Source organism: Canis aureus, chromosome 27 (assembly GCF_053574225.1).
Source record: "Canis aureus isolate CA01 chromosome 27, VMU_Caureus_v.1.0, whole genome shotgun sequence".
NCBI classification, from domain to species: Eukaryota; Metazoa; Chordata; class Mammalia; order Carnivora; family Canidae; genus Canis; species Canis aureus.
Genome location: NC_135637.1, coordinates 15,242,702 through 15,260,481, shown reverse-complemented (window position 1 = coordinate 15,260,481; position 17,780 = coordinate 15,242,702). Strand labels below are relative to the sequence as shown.

At 53.5% G+C, this 17,780-nt stretch overlaps 1 protein-coding gene across 2 annotated transcripts; it reads left to right on the top strand.

The window, feature by feature from the left end:
• The first annotated feature begins 808 nt into the window (after positions 1-808).
• TBX3 (T-box transcription factor 3) lies at positions 809-15,557 on the top strand. Of its 2 annotated transcripts, XM_077875772.1 has the most exons (8): positions 809-2,565; positions 4,228-4,495; positions 5,506-5,565; positions 5,854-6,000; positions 7,972-8,048; positions 9,120-9,277; positions 10,882-11,558; positions 13,418-15,557. In XM_077875772.1, the coding sequence occupies exons 1-8, from the start codon at positions 2,177-2,179 to the stop codon at positions 13,877-13,879; spliced, it is 2,238 nt and encodes a 745-aa protein (XP_077731898.1). In that variant the 5' UTR covers positions 809-2,176; the 3' UTR covers positions 13,880-15,557. The 2 variants fall into 2 exon arrangements, with proteins under 2 accessions (XP_077731898.1, XP_077731899.1); XM_077875773.1 differs by lacking the exon at positions 5,506-5,565 and having other exon boundaries at positions 812-2,565.
• Positions 15,558-17,780: the final 2,223 nt, after the last annotated feature.

The following is a 17,780-nucleotide window of genomic DNA, read 5'->3' as shown; positions in this document are numbered from 1 at the left end:
GGCAGCGACTCGGCGGGGGCAGGCCCAGAACCTGGTCCCTCGCGGCGCTCATTCTGTCCCGATCTCCATTCTCTGCTCTACACTCACGCACACATTCAGGTGGAAGTCGGGGAGCCCGGATTCAGATAGAAGATGAGACCTAAAAGGGCTGGTAAATGCATTTCAAAAAATAAAAAAATAAAAAAATCCCCGAGTCCGCCTCCCCGGGTGAGCGCAGCTGGGGCCGGCGGCGCAGGCTGTGTACGTGTTTGCGTGTACGTGTTTTCCCGCGGGTGGCTGGGTCCCAGGGCGCTGGCACGTGTCCGCGCGCCCGAGTGCCAGGGTGTTTGGGTCTCCGCCCACAGTTCCGGGTGGGGCCCGGGGGATAGGGAGCCCCCCGCACGCGTGTGCCGGGGAGCCCACGAGCCCAGGTGCCGGGAGCCCGGCGCCGAGAGCCACCCGAGCTCGGGAGCCCTTTCGCGGCGGTCGGGCGGAGCTTGGCTCCACGTGGGGCTGGAGAGCGCGCAAGCCGGGAGCCCCGGCGCTTGCCTCCCCGGCCGCCGCCGCCTTTTGTTGCGTCCGGAGGAGGGCTCGGCCGCCCGCCCGGCTCTCCCGGGGCCGCGGCGAGAGGCTGAGCCGCAGGAGAATCGGCCGCGGCGGGCCGGGGAGGAGAGGCGAGCCGCGCGCGCGAGAGGCGAGCGCCCCTGCCCGGCGCCCGGCGCGCTCTCCGCCTTCCTGGCCCGGCTGGCTCGCTCCCTCCTCCTCCTCCCCCTTCCTCCCGGGCCCAGCCTCCTCCCTCGATCCCGGGCTGGATGACTGAGGCATTTCAGACGTGGGCTGAGCCAGCGCAGGCGAGCGAGCTCAGGGGCTGCAGCGATCTCTCGATAAGCCACCTAGAGGCGACTCTGCGCGCGCTCCCCAGTGGCTCCCCGCCCTCCCTCTGATCATGTTGACATATTCACAGGACAGGCAGTAGTACTGATGCGGCGCTGCGACGTTACAGTTTCCGACACCTTCTTTTTATAACTCGGCTCTATCCCCCAGCACTCGACCTGTGAAAACCACGCCTATGCAGCCACACAATTGGTCCGAAAGCGTCAAAGAGCCAATCAAGAGGCCTCCGGCTCCCCGCAGCCCACAGCAGAGCCCGACCTTCTAGAGCCGCCGAGCAGACGCCCGGGGAATTCTAGAGGCGGAGGAGGGTGGCGCGGAGCTCTCGCTCGCTCCTCTCGCTCCCTCCCTCTCCGACTCCGTCTCTCTCTCCCTCTCTCTCTCCTCTCTCTCTCTCCTCTCTGTCTCTCTCCCTCTCTCCCTCCACCTCTCCCCTTTTCATTCCCTCCCCACTAAATCCTCCCTGCCCTGCGCGTCTGGACGCAGATTTAGGAAGCGATTTCGCTCACGTTTTAGGACAAGGAAGACAGGCGCGGGAGGAGAGCACGGGCAAGACTCGGATTGCAACCCAGACACCCTCCGGAGGCTCGGAGCGGAGGAAGGAGGAGGAGGAGGAGGGCGAACGGAAGCCAGTGTGCAGTTCAAGTTTTGATAGCGCTGCTAGAAGAGGGCTTAAATCAGAGAGATTTTTTTTTTTTTTTTTTTTTAAGGCGAGAGACTTTTTCCGCTTCTCTCGCTCGCTGGGGAAGCCGGGTCGAGCGCAACTGCAGACGCCTCCAGCGAGAAAGAGGGAGAGAGGAAGACAGACAGGGGGGCGGGGAAGAAGAAGGAGAAGGAAAGGTAAAAAGTCTCCGAGCCGAGCCGTCCGCCTTTCCAACAAAGAACTGGGGGCTGGGGAGCTCTTCCCAGGACCCGGGGCTGCGGTGTCCATTTCGGCGAAGCGGCGGGGGCCCGGGCGCGGGGGAGGACCCTGCTCGCTCCTCTCGCCGCCGCCGGTGAAACCGACTTCCAGGAGCGGCTTTTTAAAACACGCAAGGCGCAAGGACAGTCACCCGAGCGGCTATGTCTCCTGATTTCTCGCCTTGCCCTCTTTAAAAGCGGCATCCCCCCCCCCAAAAAAAGACACTTTACTCCCCCTGCCCCTAGGGTGCTTTACTTGTGATTTTGCTCCCTTTTTTTTTTCTTTTTTCTTTTTTCTTTTTTTCCTTTTTCAAACTATGTGCTGCTGTTAGAAAAACCCAAAACAAAACCAGACAGCAGCTGCGGACTTGTCCCCGGCTGGAGCCCAGCGCCCCGCCTGGAGTGGATGAGCCTCTCCATGAGAGATCCGGTCATTCCTGGGACAAGCATGGCCTACCATCCGTTCCTACCTCACCGGGCGCCGGACTTCGCCATGAGCGCGGTGCTGGGTCACCAGCCGCCCTTCTTCCCCGCGCTGACGCTGCCTCCCAACGGCGCGGCGGCGCTCTCGCTGCCCGGCGCCCTGGCCAAGCCGATCATGGATCAATTGGTGGGGGCGGCCGAGACCGGCATCCCTTTCTCTTCCCTGGGGCCCCAGGCGCATCTGAGGCCTCTGAAGACCATGGAGCCCGAAGAAGAGGTGGAGGATGACCCCAAGGTGCACCTCGAGGCCAAAGAACTTTGGGATCAGTTCCACAAGCGGGGCACCGAGATGGTCATTACCAAGTCGGGAAGGTAAGTGAGGAGCAGGGCTCCCTCCCTTGAAGCTACTGGAGGATTTTTTTTTTTTCCACCACCACCCCCCCCCCACCTCCCTTTATCTCTCTTTTCCCAGAACAGTAGCTTTGCCAGTTAATTTGGGCTTAGGAAAAAAAACTTAGTTCCCCTGAACCTGGGTACAGACATTCCTGGGCCCTGCTCCTGTGGCAGGGAATTTCAGCTTACCTGGGCGTCTGCAGGGGGTTAGCTTCTCCTACCTAGGTCTGCAACCTGGATTCCCTACTGGCCAGATAGAATTTTTCCAGGGAGCATAGACACCTCTGCAGGAAGAAAGAAAACCACCCCACTGCAGGAAGTTCACTGTTCAAACCTTTTCATCCTTACGCCTTTGTTGATGTGCTGTGGTGTTTGTTTCATTTTTGTTTCCAGAGAGAAAAACTTGAACGCCCTCTTCTTTTGTGTGGTGGTGGGAGACCTGACACTAGCTCTCCACTTGCCCTTTCTGCCTTCCAGCCTAGCCTCTGGTCCTGCAGGGGGGCCTGAGCTTGCCTCTGGCAGGGTCACAGAGATACGGAAGGGCACTTGGGTTTGTCCACACCACTTCACGTGTCTGTATCGGAGGGAGAGTTGAGGCAGTTTTGGATGATTAAGATTATGTTTGCATTTCCAAGTAGCCGGCGGAGAGACACATGCTGCTTTTTTATGCGTGAATATTATCAAGCGTATTTCATATAACTTTTAAAAGGTCCTTGCCTGGCCAAAACCTGCCTGTCACTTAAAATCACCGATTTTTATTTTATGGCATTGAAGTCTATCAAGGCATAACATTGGAATGATAAAAAATAAAATCCCTCTCTTGATGTCTTGAGCTTTCTGTGTCTCTCCTGGCTAAATGAGGCCAAAGTTTGGCATAAAACCCTCAGACCCAGAAGACATTTCCTCCGTTTCACGGTGAAGTGCTTCCTTTTAAGTCAAGACTGGAGAATGCCAACACTTCTGGGAAATAAAAAAAGCAGTTTGGTGGTACAGTCTTGCAGTTTGAGATTGGCCTGAGCAATGGGAGAAATGTGGTTAGCAGCATGCTAGGCAGATTGGTGATCAGGCCCAGGAGTCCAGCCCAAACTGAAAAATTCGTTTTGAGAACTCACTGAGGGCCGGTTTCATTTCGCCAGCGGCGGGATTCCCGTTCCCTCGGAGGGAGGGTGGAGGTTTATTTCCTTGATAAGTTTAACATTTTTCTCATCAATGGAATGGTGGAAAATTCTAGCCTTGACCGACTCCACTTTACTCAAATCCTACCCCGAGCTGTTTAGAAGTAGACAACTCACAGGGAAGGGTAGAGGCAAGAATTTCTCTGTAAAGAGGGCCATCTACGAAGTCCTACAAGAGGAAAAAATTGTGGAGAAAGTACTAGACGCTGCTGAGAAATGTAGTGCCACAATTCACTTGTTTTGAGCCTTGGGACATTTCCCGGTAGAGGAACTGTATATGTAACACTTGTATTGGGGAAGAATACAATTTTGCACTCAGTGGCGCTCCTGACACCGAAGCTCCACAGTCAATCACAATACAAAGTTTTAAAATTGATTTAAATATTTCAGAGTAAATAGGTGATCAAACCCAGGAGTCTGAGTGATTTCTTTTTCTTTCTTCTTTTCTCTTCCCTCCCAACTGTAGGCGAATGTTTCCTCCATTTAAAGTAAGATGTTCTGGGCTGGATAAAAAAGCCAAATATATTTTGTTGATGGACATTATAGCTGCTGATGACTGTCGATATAAATTTCATAATTCTCGGTGGATGGTGGCGGGTAAGGCTGACCCTGAAATGCCAAAGAGAATGTACATTCACCCAGACAGCCCTGCTACGGGGGAACAATGGATGTCAAAAGTTGTCACTTTCCACAAACTGAAACTCACCAACAACATTTCGGACAAACACGGATTTGTAAGTTTCAGCGCTCCCGTCAGTAAAATCTTCTCTCTTCACCCTAGCGAAGGCAGTGCGTCCCCTCTCCTTGAAAAATCACAAGTTTCTGCTCAGACTTCTCCCTAGCTCTCTGTTGCTAAGCGTAGTGGCAAAGTTGTTCGATCCAAAGCAGAGCCAGAGAGAGGATTCCGGGGTGTTTCTCTTCGGATAATGGAAGGCCTGGCGTTCTGAAAAACAAAAAGCAAAATAATAATAATAATAATAATAATAATAATAATAATAATAATAAATACAAATCGAGGGCAAGAACACTAACTGCTCACGTTCTGTGGCGATCCCAGGTCTTGGTAAATGCCTGACAGTGAAGTTAAACACCAATCGCTAAGATACAAAATCAATTTGAAAGTTAATGTGTGCGCCAGGGATTTGTTCTGAGCTATCACACTTCTGTTTTGAAACCAGCCATATTCTTTTCTTGCGGGAGTTCTGAGGTTCAGAGCCTTGGCTACGTCGGTTAAAGGGTCTGAAGGCGTCTTTTGAAAGATTCTTTTTTTTTCTTTTGTGAAGAAAGAATATCGGACTTAGGAGAAAGTCAAGTTTACTAGAAATGAGGCTGAACTCTCCAGGATAAAAATTGTGTGTGTGTGTGTGTGTGTATTGGGAGTGTATATATGGATTCAGTGGGAGAGTCCTTAGAAACTTTTAGGAGACCAGAATTGCTTGTAAAAGTCAAGCAAAACACCTTTTGCCCCCTGCCCCTACCCCTCCCCAGCATTTCAATAAAATAAGCCGAGTGATAAGCGAGGAATAAGCAGAAAGATTAGGCCCAGGAAGACGTGAATGGCACGGAAGTATCTTCAGCCGGCAAGGATTGCCTTTGAAGCTCTTGATTTGATTAAGGCATAAATATTCCTCTCTAGAGTTCAACCTTTCAGGGCTTTAAGTGGATTGGGCTCGTCAATTAGTGGGCGCTTAAAGGACTGAATCATTTTGTAAATTAAAATGCATGTTTTTCTCTATCTTTTAAGACTTTGGCCTTCCCAAGTGATCACGCAACGTGGCAGGGGAATTATAGTTTTGGTACTCAGGTAGGCTAGGGTTCAAGGTACGCACGGACCTTAGGTGGTGAGGGTGGGGGGGACCCTTTGGAAATTGAGGAGCAATTTGGATTCTCCAGAAGAGGATATCTTTGGAGCGGAGTGTACCCGAAGAGGTACTCCGAGACTCCCAAGGAGGTGGGCTCGGCATAAGCAGCGTGGTACCCGTCGGTGGGGTAGAAGTCAGCCTGGCAGGGGTCCTGAGGTCCCGCTGGTCCCACTAAATCTTTGCTTTATGTGTCTCCCCCTCCTCCCTGCCCCCTACCCCCCACCCCGCAGACTATATTGAACTCCATGCACAAATACCAGCCCCGGTTCCACATTGTGAGAGCCAATGACATCTTGAAACTTCCCTATAGTACATTTCGGACGTACTTGTTCCCGGAGACCGAATTCATCGCTGTGACGGCATACCAGAATGATAAGGTAACCAAAGGCGCGTTGCTTTTTCATGGCGATCCTTTTCCCTCCCACCTTTAAGCCACTCTGGGTGAGGTAGAGAAAGTTATAAAACAATAAGGATTAAGGGACGGGAGTCTTGAGTTTTCTTCTGTGATCTGACCTTCCGTGGAGCTTTTGGGGGAAAGAGGCTCTAGCACATCACCGAGGCGGGGGTTGGGGGGGAGGGACCCAGAACAAAGCAAAACAAAAACTCAACCAGCGAGGAATCCAATACTGAACGAAAAGATGCAGACTAACTTTGCCTCCTATAACTTGTGCTGTCATCCGCTCCCCCACTCCCCCGCTCCCAGGCTTTCTCTTTCTTGCTTGTTTTGAGGCTAAACCTCTTCTCCAGAAAGAAGGATCAAAAATCAGGTTCCACGTTCTAAAGGAACCCGCTAAAAATTGAAGGCAGGAGCCATTTGGGATCCTGGGAGGAGAATCCCATTGGAGAGAGCAGCTTTTCTCCCCTAGCCAGAAATCCCGAGTAGCTGGTCTGGTTTTTATTACCTTTTATGCTGCTGTGTTTTTTATGGTGTGGGGTGTGTGTGTGTGTGTGTGTGTGTGTGTGTGTGTGTTTGGAAAAACCTTCTGTGATCACAGGGTCATGCTAATCGAGTTGTCTGAGGCTTTTGAGATGAGATGACCAAAGTCATCACCTCATTTGAAGGTTTTTCCTCCCTTGGGCCTGAGGCCCGGGATTAGGAGTACCCCCAAATGGAACAGCAGGCAGCACCTGGTATATAAAGTTATGGTGTCCTGAAGGTCATGGGCATGTGCACAGAGACAAAGTGGCTTTTGCTGATTCACCGGTTCCCAGCTTGGCTGTTAGCAGGCAGTTATGGGGGTGAGGGCCACTGAGGACCTCTGCTCTTCTTACCTCCGTGAGAGTCCAGTTTCCTGACAACACCTTGCATTTTGAGTTCACTGTCACTGTGGGTGGGTCCTCTGGCTCACTGACAGGGGTGTTCCAGGTCTGTCTCCTTTATCTGGAGAACCTCCTTTCCTGAAATCTTGCATATGGGAGTTTATTCCAAAAGACAAGAATCCAACCAAGGGTCCCTTCCCACCTCTGGGGAACTCTCTCTATATATATCAATGTGTTTTCCCTCAAAGGGAAGGGATTTGAAAGATTACATACTATGGCATTTTGCCCCAGCATGCAAAATGCATGCTCCCTCTAGACCCAGAATCCTGTGACTCTAACTTGTTAATGTAATAATAAAATGTATGTAGCATTTTTGATTATACGAAGAGGCCCCAGGCCTTCTTCTCCAGCCTAATGGCAGTGGCAGAGCATATAAATGAAAACAAATGTTTCCAGTGGTCATTCAGTTCTTTGACATCTGTAATTGTCAATATTGTAATTCCTTAGCGCCCCCTCCCAACAAAACCCAGCAAAAAAATCAAACCCACTCTGGCACAAGGGTAGCGAAAACCTCATAAATCATTTCATTAGATTCACAGAGAAGGTTGGAGTGTATGCTGTGTGTGTGTGTGTGTGTGCGCGTGTGTGTGTGTTTGGGGGCAGGAAATATGCCATAACATATTTTATGATTAACTGCACTATATAAAAAAAATGAAAGCGCAATTTTAAGATCTACAGGTTGTCCCTTTTGACAGCTTCGACAGTCTTTCCATTTCTAAACCCAAGCTCTCAAGGCCGCCTACAGAACAGAATGAGGCATTTCCCAGACAGTATAATTTCAGTCTGGAATCCCTGGTTTGGCTTCCTATGGGAGATGTAAGCCATGGTACAGTTCTTTGATTTTCCTCTCTGTCCCCTCTGACGACACTGTGAGATCCTCTCCCTTTCCCTTTAACCTGGCGTATCCAAATGACTTCTTGTGGCAGTCAGAGTTCTCGTAGACAGAGCTGGGGCGGGGGGGAAGCACCCCTAAAACATTCTATAAATTGAGACCAATATGTCTTTCTTGCTTGTGTCTCCTCCTCTAGATAACTCAGCTAAAAATAGACAACAACCCTTTTGCAAAAGGTTTCCGGGACACTGGAAATGGCAGGAGAGAAAAAAGGTGAGCAGAGACACTTAGTATTATTGTCTCCGATAATTTGGAATCACTTTTCTAGGGCCCAGATCTCAACTGTTAGAAGTGGAATCCGGGCCCTTCTAGTAAGGAGATGGGGGGAGAGGGTGGAAATAATGTACTGCTGCTCTGCCACCTGCTTGTAGACTTCAGGACACTACTTTTCTACCTCCCACGAGTTACCTTAGAGGAGATGAACTAGGCCACACCATTTTTTCCCTGGAAGAAAAGTGTCAGGGATAACAGATGATAGACAGACGCCTATTAATTCCTAATTAATTTAAGTTCATCCTGGGCAGGTCCCAGGAAAGGACTAAACTCATTCACAAAATGCTTTGGAATTTTTGCAATCTTGTCTTGCAAATACCATCAGACAGAACTGAGGCCCCTTGAGAAATCTGGGGCTCCCTCCTTCATGGCTATAGGTATCATTTTGCATTCAGCAGACAGCTGGATGGTATATGGAAGAAGCACTCCCCTCCCCCCAGCGACTTTCAAAGAATTTCTAAAATCCAGAAAATCAGTCCAAATTTTTAACCTACCCCCTTGCGGGGTAGGGGTGAGCATTATAACATAATTTCTAACCTAATAGATTTTTTTTTTCACTCCGGTTATGATTCATGGGTTGCTAAAGCAATTAAAAGTGCACCATGAAATAAGCACTTCTCCCAGTCTGAGCAACCAGTTGGGAGTGCGTGGGCTGTTTGTGTTCACCAGTTTGGGCCACGGAGGTCCCTCTCCTTCTCAAGGCCTGCCCAGGCCCTTTCTCTGGTGAACCCCTGATCCCTAAGCCTTCTTCCTTCAACACCCCACCCCCATGCCACACTCTTCAGCTTAGTTACAGGGTCAAGAATAATGCTTGGGTCTCTGAGGCTGCCTTGTGGCAGGCGGGTTTCAGAGAACTCCTGTTGTCCTTGGGTGGCGGTGGGGTGGCGGTGGGCAGGGGGAGGTGGGAGGTGTGTGTGTGCACCAGTGTGCCCTCTTTGGAGAGGGTGAGGCACACAGAGAGGGGAGCTGTGTGCCCAGTTCTGCAACACTGGGTGTGGGCTTCTGCTGCAGAAAACAGCTCACCCTGCAGTCCATGCGGGTGTTCGATGACAGACACAAAAAGGAGAATGGGACCTCAGATGAGTCCTCAAGCGAACAGGCCGCCTTCAACTGCTTTGCTCAGTCCTCGTCTCCAGCTGTCTCCACTGTAGGGACATCGAACCTCAAAGGTAGGCCTAGTCGCCTCTGCTCCTCTCCCAAGTCTCTGGATGTGGGTGAGGGTGTGTGTGTGTGCACGCACGCACGTGTGCTGGGAGAGTTGGGAGTGGGGCACCCATCAGGCAACCTACCCTTTAAAAACTTCAGATGCTTCTAGAAGCCCCTATGCAAGAGCCTGAGTTCAAAAACAAGTGGCCAGATGTGTCCCTCTCTGGACTTTGTATAAAGGAGAGCTCAGGACCCGGTCCCCCAAACCTTGACTTGGCTGCCGTTGGGGTGTCTCCAAGTTCCTTCTCAGTGGAGTACATCTCTGTCCCTGTCCCTCTGCAACCAAGCAGCTGCTGACTTTCCACTATCTTTGAGCTCCAGATTAAAATGTGTTGGAAGGGGGAGGTGGGGGGAGGCAAGGGATCCTCTGCCACCTGGAACAGAGAAGGTGGCTGAGAAAACATCCAGCCATACAGCAACAATGAGCACTGGGGCTCTGAGTGGGGAGGGTGGGGGAGTGGGAGGGGACGAGATGGTTCAAATCCCCAGTTAGTTTCCTGTGTTTAAAGAGCAAGAACTATTTATTTGGAAAGACACATTCTCTCTGTCTCTTTCTCAACAGGGAGAAACCTGTTTTTAAGTGAATTAAAAAGAAAGTCCATTATGACTTCAAATCCCTTTAAACTTGAAACAAAATAGGATCCCTTTTTATTTTTTTCTGGTAGGACACCCACAGAGGGTGTGGTGACAGCAAAAGAGAATCTGTGATTGTCTCTGGGCAGTGAACACGCTGCTCCCATCCCTGTGCAGGCACAGGGGCACACAGAAGGCCCCCGTTGACTGTGTCTGCATGTGTGTGCGTGTTGGGGGAAGGTGTTCCTTTCTGCCAGGACCAATTCGGATGCCAGGGTTCAAACAAATCCTCCTGAAAGAATCCACAAATTTGTGGAAGGTGCTCATCTTGGTCACTCACTGAACAAAAACACTGGAAAGTAGGTGTTCCCAGAGTGAGTTTTAGGATAAGTTTAATTTTGCTTAAAATAAAAAAAACAGTCAGTGCAGTGGAGGGGTGGGGGGGGAGGAAGGTGAATAAAGGCTTTGTCTGGCACAGCAGGAGCTCAATGAATGGTTGTAAAAAATTGCAAAATCCACTAGTGATTTGGGATGGGGGGGCCTATAGGAGAACGGGTTCAGTTCTATCCAAATACTTTATTTTTATTATTTTTTAGAGATTTTATTTATTCATTCATGAGACCCAGAAAGAGGCCTAGATAGGCAGAGGGAGAAGCAGGCTCCCTGCGGTGAGCCGGATGCAGGACTCAGTCCCAGGACCCTGGGATGGGGCCCTGAGCCAAAGGCAGATGCTCAACCACTGAGCCACCCAGGCGCCCTCTATCCAAGTATCTTAGATGCGCTGTTAGCCTATTGAAACGTCCCACTCAAGTGGCCAGGTGTCATCACACCCACTTTGCAGATGAGAAAACCGAGGCCCAGAGAGGTTAAGGGGCGGGCGGGGACCACCCAGCTTGTAAATGGCCAAGCGGGGATTCAGACCGGGAACTGGCCCTCCACTGGCCCGGACTGGAGCTCACGCCCTTCCCTGGCCCCTGTGCCCGTCCTACGGTAGACCTGTGTCCCAGCGAGGGGGAGAGCGACGCCGAGGCCGACAGCAAAGAGGAGCACGGCCCCGAGGCCTGCGACGCGGCCAAGATCTCCACCACCACGTCGGAGGAGCCGAGCCGCGACAAGGGCAGCCCCGCGCTCAAGGCGCACCTCTTCGCGGCCGAGCCCGGCGGCCGGCCCCGCGACGGAGGGCGGCCGGACAAGGCGTCGCCCGACTCGCGCCACAGCCCGGCCACCATCTCGTCCAGCACCCGCGGCCTGGGCGCCGACGAGCGCCGCAGCCCGGGCCGCGAGGGCGCGGCCCCGTCCAAGGCCGAGGAGGCGCGCGCGCTGCCGGGCAAGGAGGCCTTCGCGCCGCTCACGGTGCAGACGGACGCGGCGGCCGCGCACCTGGGCCAGGGCCCCCTGCCCGGCCTCGGCTTCGCCCCCGGCCTGGCCGGCCAGCAGTTCTTCAACGGGCACCCGCTCTTCCTGCACCCCGGCCAGTTCGCCATGGGGGGCGCCTTCTCCGGCATGGCGGCGGGCATGGGGCCCCTGCTGGCCACCGTGTCCGGGGCCTCCACCGGCGTCTCGGGCCTGGATTCCACCGCCATGGCCTCGGCCGCCGCGGCGCAGGGACTGTCGGGGGCGTCGGCGGCCACCCTGCCCTTCCACCTGCAGCAGCACGTCCTGGCCTCCCAGGTAAGGAGGGGCCCCTGCCTGCCCTGGGGTCGCAGACCCTCTCCAGGGAGCTCTGCCTAGCAAGAGAAGTAGCAGTATGGTGATGGCTAGGTCCAGTCTTCTCCTGGACTCCGCAAAAGCTCACACCCCTCCCCAAAGCTTGAATTTCTTTCTCGTCTCGGTTAAGGGCTGTTTCTCGTAAGTAGGTAGGCAGTGATAATAATAATTAAGCCACCCCTAGCACTTAGCTTGCACTTGGTCTATCCTGACTCCAGTAGCTCTATTGTTACTTGCGCTTTATAGATGAAGTGGCGCAGGCGCAGAGATGTTGAGTGACTTACCCAGAGTCACACAGCTGGGAAGTGGTGGAGCAAAGACTCTATCTACTCCAGGTAGTCTGACTCCTGGGCCTTGTTAGGGTCTCTGATTTTAGCTTCGGAGTGGAAATGTCTCTTAAATTCCTTCTAGCCAGCCGGCCACCAGGAATCAGCCGAGGGGGAGACCCTGGCCTCCTTGGGCGGGAGCTAGGTCTTGAACCTTTCCTCCCAGTGGGAAGCTTGTCCCCTGTCCCCCAAAGGGTTAACAGTTCGTGTGCCCGGGTGGGAAATGTCAGAGGATTGGGGCAGGCTTCGGCTGTGGCAGGCCTGGCAGCCTCTGCGTGCTTCAGACAGCTGTGCTGGGGTACAGGGCAGCTGGGGAGAAGTCTCAGGCCGCTGGAATTGATCTGAACCCAGGGAAGAGGTTCTGTGGGGTTTCCTGCAGGCCCTTGCCTTTGTTTTGTCTGAGCACATTCGTCTCCCTTCTCCCAGCCAAGAAGCAGGGTTGTCCTCCCCCCAGGGGTGGGGGAGGAGGAGGAAACTGAGTAGGCATCTGGCTTTCCCCATTGCTCTCCTCTCCGTGCGCGAGCCGCTCCTGGAGACCTCGTCCTCGGTGGGCAGCAGGGGGTAGGTGGACGAAGCCTGTCCCCCGGGGAACAAAAGTATTAATGATACCCCCAAGGCAGGGGACAGTGAGAACTAGGCCAGGCTGGAGTGCCTGTGTTTTAAATTCTGCTTCTGCCACTTGCAAGCCAAGTGCCTTCCTGCACCCTTGCGGCCTTCCTCAGTTTCTCCACCCGGAATACCAGTGTATCAGGCTAGATGATTTCTGCCTCCGTTCAGAGCAAATGCCTTTTGCTCCCCGCCCCCACCCCCAATTACCTTTAGCCTAAAGATCTTCTCCTGGACTTTTTTTTTTTTTTTTTTTTTCGTTTGAGAAACTTCTGGAATCAGAGTGATTAGGGGGCAGGGAGGACGAATGAAAGAAACGTATTTTCCATCATTTCCATCCGGTGGTTTTCACTTACTACCTTTGCGGCTGGACTAGACTGCAGCCCCATTTAACAGGTGCAACGACTGACCCCAGGGCCAGAATTTCTAGCAGTTCTCTTGGCCAGGTGCCCTGTGTAGCCTACCGCGGGCGTTAGGTCGGTTAATATCCAAAGTCCCAGTAAGTATAGGAACTGTGTAGTATTTCCCCGGACTTTTTTTTTCCCCCCCATAAGAAAGCGGAGGCACAGGGAGTCAAGTGGACCTGGAGGAGGAAGCCTGAGCTGCCCCCTTCCCCAAGAGATTAATGACTAGCCCGAGGTGGAGGTGGAGGTGGAGGGGAGGTGGAGGGGAGGTGGAGGTGGAGGTGGAGGTGGAGGGGAGGTGGAGGTGGAGGTGGAGGTGGAGGTGGAGGTGGATGGGGGGTGGATGGGAGGTGGAGGTGGAGGTGTGGGGCGGGGCGGGTGGGGGTGGGGGTGGGGAGGCCGCGGGGCGAGCCAGGCCGAGCCGGGCCCCTCCCCCGCGCGGCCCCCGCCGGCTGACGCGCCGCCCGCCTTCCTGTCCCCGCCGCAGGGCCTGGCCATGTCGCCCTTCGGAAGCCTGTTCCCGTACCCCTACACCTACATGGCGGCGGCGGCGGCGGCGTCGTCGGCCGCGGCGTCCAGCTCGGTGCACCGCCACCCGTTCCTCAACCTGAACAGCATGCGCCCGCGGCTGCGCTACAGCCCCTACTCCATCCCCATGCCCGTCCCGGACGGCAGCAGCCTGCTCACCACCGCGCTGCCGGCCATGGCCGCGGCCGCGGGGCCCCTGGACGCCAAGGCCGCCGCGCTGGCCGCCAGCCCGGCCTCGGTGGCCGTGGACTCGGGATCGGACCTCAACAGCCGCTCGTCCACGCTCTCCTCCAGCTCCGTGTCCCTGTCGCCCAAACTCTGCCCGGAGAAAGAGGCGGCCACCAGCGAACTGCAGAGCATCCAGCGGTTGGTCAGCGGCTTGGAAGCCAAGCCCGACAGGTCCCGCAGCGGGTCCCCATAGAGCCCTCCCTGGGAAAATCTCTTCATTCCAGTCCAGTCCAGTCTGCAGTGCACTTTGTTGGATATAAAATAAACCACGGGCGTGCAGTGGGGGTTGGCCCTTTGTGCAGTCCTGTCTGGAAAGGGGTGCCGGACTCCCTCTAGAGAATGTGCTAGAAACAGGCCCTGTCTTCTTGGCGTGGTTTATATATCCGGGATCTGGCTCAGATTCTGGGGCTCAGAGATGTCTGTTGCATTGAGCTATAGGGGGTGGGAGGGAAAACATTCACGGCCAGAGCACCTTCAGCCAGGCTGGTCTGGGAGCTGTGGGAAGAAAAAGGTAGCCAGGCCCACCAGGAGGGGGGAGGTGTTGAAAGGCTTCTCCCCCAGTGCAGATTTATATATTTTTTCCTTCACCGTGTCGAGTAGAAACAAAAATAAAATTTAAAAAAATATATATATATACTGGGGACAAATGGATACATTAACACGATTCTGTTTGTGAAGATTAAAAACTTTATAGCGACTTGCCTATCAGTTCTAAATAAATTACTGAACAGCATTGTTTGGGGAGGGAAGTCGTTCCCATCCTTGTTTGGTCTCTATTAAGGAAATCTGTGTCTTTTTAATATTCTTGTGATGTTTTAAGAGCCACTATAGGTCTCTTCTTGCATGTTCCACGGTAATGTATTTGTGGGTTTTTGTTTTTTTTTATTTTGAATGCTTGCTTTTAGAGAGAAAAGAACATGACCCCACACCTCCCCCCACCCATTCTCTACCCTCCAATCGGCAACCCCAAGGGGGAGGATTTAAAGGGAAGGGGTGGGGAAAATACAAAAAAAAAAAAATGAATTTATTTTATCTAAGCTCTGTAGCAGGATTTATGTCCTTCTTTGACAGTTCTTTCTCTTTCGTGTATATGCAATAACAAGGTTTTAAGAAAAATAATAAAGAAGAAGCGAGACTATTAGACAAAGTATTTATGTAATTATTTGATAACTCCTGTAAATAGGTGGAATATGAATGCTCGGAAAATTAAACTTTAATTTATTGACGTTGTACATAGCTCTATGTAAATAGGATCGCAGCTGTCAGGTTTTGTGTTCTTGTTTTCCTTTTGTCAGTTTTATTTCAAGGTCACAGGATCGCTTTTAAAACTAGAAAACACACTTTCTGCACCAACACCAACACACTTTAAAGAGTTGTCTGCAAAAACAAAACAAAACAAAATCTTTTTCCTTTTTTTAGCGTCCATGAGTGAAGGAAAGTGCCATTGCCTATTTCACCCCAAACTGGGGAGGTGATGCCACTTCCCAGCTCACCTGAAATTCCCTAAAATAGAACACCCCAAGTGTGGTTCTGAGATTGCTTGGGAGGGGTGTGGTGGGGGGGTGGCGGGGAGTGCAGAGGCTGTGGTTTGACTTTCTAATTTTTCTTTTGTATTTGTATTTGCTAGTCTGATTTCTTCAAAACGAAGGTGGAATTGACTACTGTCTTCAATATTGATGGTGTTTTGAATTGGTGCCTAGAGAGATATATTCCCAGTTCACAAGTCAGGTCCTGAGAGATGGTTTAAAGACAAAAAATTCATGAAGGTATATTTTGTGTTCTAATTGTTGATGAGTTCTTTGGTTTTCTGTATTTCTTCCCCTTCTCTTTCAAACATCATCGAAATTTCAATAAATTTTTATTGAAATGTCTTTGGGCCTGGCGTTAAGTGCTTTTCTTCAGAAAGCTTCCCTGCGAGGGGGAGTCTCTATCCTGGCTGTTCCCCTCAATCCCCTTCCCTTCGCCTTTAAGTAATTAAGACCGCCTCCACGGAACCCAAATGAGCTGTCACTCAAGTTACAAAGCTAAAAACAAAAGTCCCTGACTGGGGCGAAGGGAGCCGCCTCAATCTGAAATTACTTTTTCCTTTAAATTAGGGAGCAAAACAGAGACGGGAAGAGGGCTGATTAGAATTGGGTAGCATAGTAATTTCAGATACTTAAGTTTTAATGGAAAAAGAATGCTCCGCTCCCCCAAGTCCGTGGTTCCCACACGAGTCCGACCAAAAAAATACATTTCGAGGGCTGCGAACGTTTTCGTTTTAGGCTCGCTCTCCCTTTTCACGTCGGTATGGGAAATGCAAGTCAAAACTATCTTTTTGCACCAGTGTGCAAAAAAAAAAAAAAAAAAAAAAAAAAAAAGGACGGATCTCCTCCCCGCCAGACCCGGCTTGGCAAGGCAGCGACCCTCCGGGTGGCGGGGAAGCAGGCGCCCCCCCCCCGCCCCCGCGGTGTCTCCGCCTGGACCCTTGCTGACCCCGGGCGCCCCGGCCGGCGTGCGGCGCGCAGCCCCCTCCGCGCACACTTAGCTGTGTCACGCGACAGAGCAGGCAGGTCCCCCCCTACCCTGCAAGGGAAAGGTAACTCCTGGGCGTGTGGTTGACCCCCTCCCAGGGAAAGTCACCCAGGAGGCTGACACCCTCCTCCAGCCAGCCCCCAGGCTGTTTGGGGAGTTGCCTTTTGAAGCTCAATTTATTTTTGAAACGTTCAATAAAAAAAAGAGTAAGGCCGGGACAGTCTTTTGGTCTCCTAGCGTCCCCACCCCCAGAGGAGGTATATTCGCGCGGGGGGGTGGGGGGAGCCGAGAAAAGGGAAGGTTCTCGAGGCCTTTTCTTGCCCTGGGGGCCGGGACGCAGGGACCCAGCCGGAGCCAGCCCGGCAGCTGCCTCCCTCCCTCCCTCCCACCCCCCTCCCTGGAGCCCGCCAGCCCGGCCCCAAGTCCCTGTCACCTTCGGGCCTCTTGAATGGCCGGCGAGGAGGATCCTCCTCCCCTCCCTGATCCCGCACTTGGAAGGGGATAGAGGTCGGGACCTTTTGGAGAGGGGGGCCGAGCCCCTTGCGTCTGCGGCCGGGCTCGTGGGGAGCCCCGCACCCTCTCCAGTGCTGTCTCCCCGGGTGAGAAGGCGAACAAGCAGGGGCGGAGGTGGGGGGTGGGGACGGCTTGCAGGGCGGGGTGACCTTTGGGGCGCTAGGTCCCCTGAGGCCGGGGAGAACCACAGGGCGCGCGCCCACTGGGACCGGCTCCCGCCCGAGGCTGGCGCGCCGAGCCCCGTCCCTGGAAGGTGGCCGTGGGCAGGGTGCGCCCGGCGCGCTCTCCCTCTCGAGTGGGGGAGCAAAGAGCCCCGGCCTCGGAGACAGAAGGAATGCTTTTCTTCCTCAGCCCACATCTGCTCCCCCCCCGCCCCCCAAATTCTCGGACAGGGCTCAGACGTGCGGCCGGCCTCTCCCACGGCCTGCCCCCCTCCCTTTTAATCTCCTGTGTATCTTATTTGTATGTAGTGATGTTAATGAGTAACTCTTGTGGCGCTGATGGACGGGGGGTGAACCGCTCGCAATCTCTCTGGATTTCGTTGCCTATTACTCACCTGGCGCCGGTCGCAATCTCGCCGCGGGCTTTATGGTGGCGGCGGCCGCCGCGGAGGCCACTCGGGGCCGGCGCCTTCGGCTTTTTTTCCGGGCTTCGAGTGCCACCTATCTGTCTGGCCCACGAATGCGCCCGGGTGGCCGCCGCGGGCTCGGCATCCCAGCGCCGCCGGGTCCCGGACCTTGGGCGCTTCACCTTTGCCCCTTCCCATCCTCGCCGCCCCAGCCGGCGCCCCCTCCTTCTCGGGCCCCCCTCCCCCCCCACCCACTCCCACCCCCAGCATCGGAAGAGGCAGTGGTCTCTTTCCTGGATATCACTTTCACTCCTCTTTGGGCCTCAGATGAGAAAAACAGTCCTTCCCGTCTTTGGGTTTCCAAAGAGAGTAAGGAAATTCCGGGAGGGGACCCTCTCGTCATTTTCTGGCCAAGCACCCCGCTGCTCGGCCTAGAAATCCCCAGCCGGTCCCCCCGCGGCCCAGCCGGGCTGGGTGGGGATAACCTGAGTTCTTGGTG

Excerpts from the sequence above, each read along its gene's own strand:
- TBX3 (XM_077875772.1), top strand. The coding sequence starts at position 2,177 with ATGAGCCTCTCCATGAGAGATCCGGTCATTCCTGGGACAAGCATGGCC. Across the intron at positions 5,566-5,853 it reads ATTATAGTTTTGGTACTCAG|ACTATATTGAACTCCATGCA; the intron begins GTAGGCTAGGGT and ends CCCACCCCGCAG. Across the intron at positions 11,559-13,417 it reads AGCACGTCCTGGCCTCCCAG|GGCCTGGCCATGTCGCCCTT; the intron begins GTAAGGAGGGGC and ends TCCCCGCCGCAG.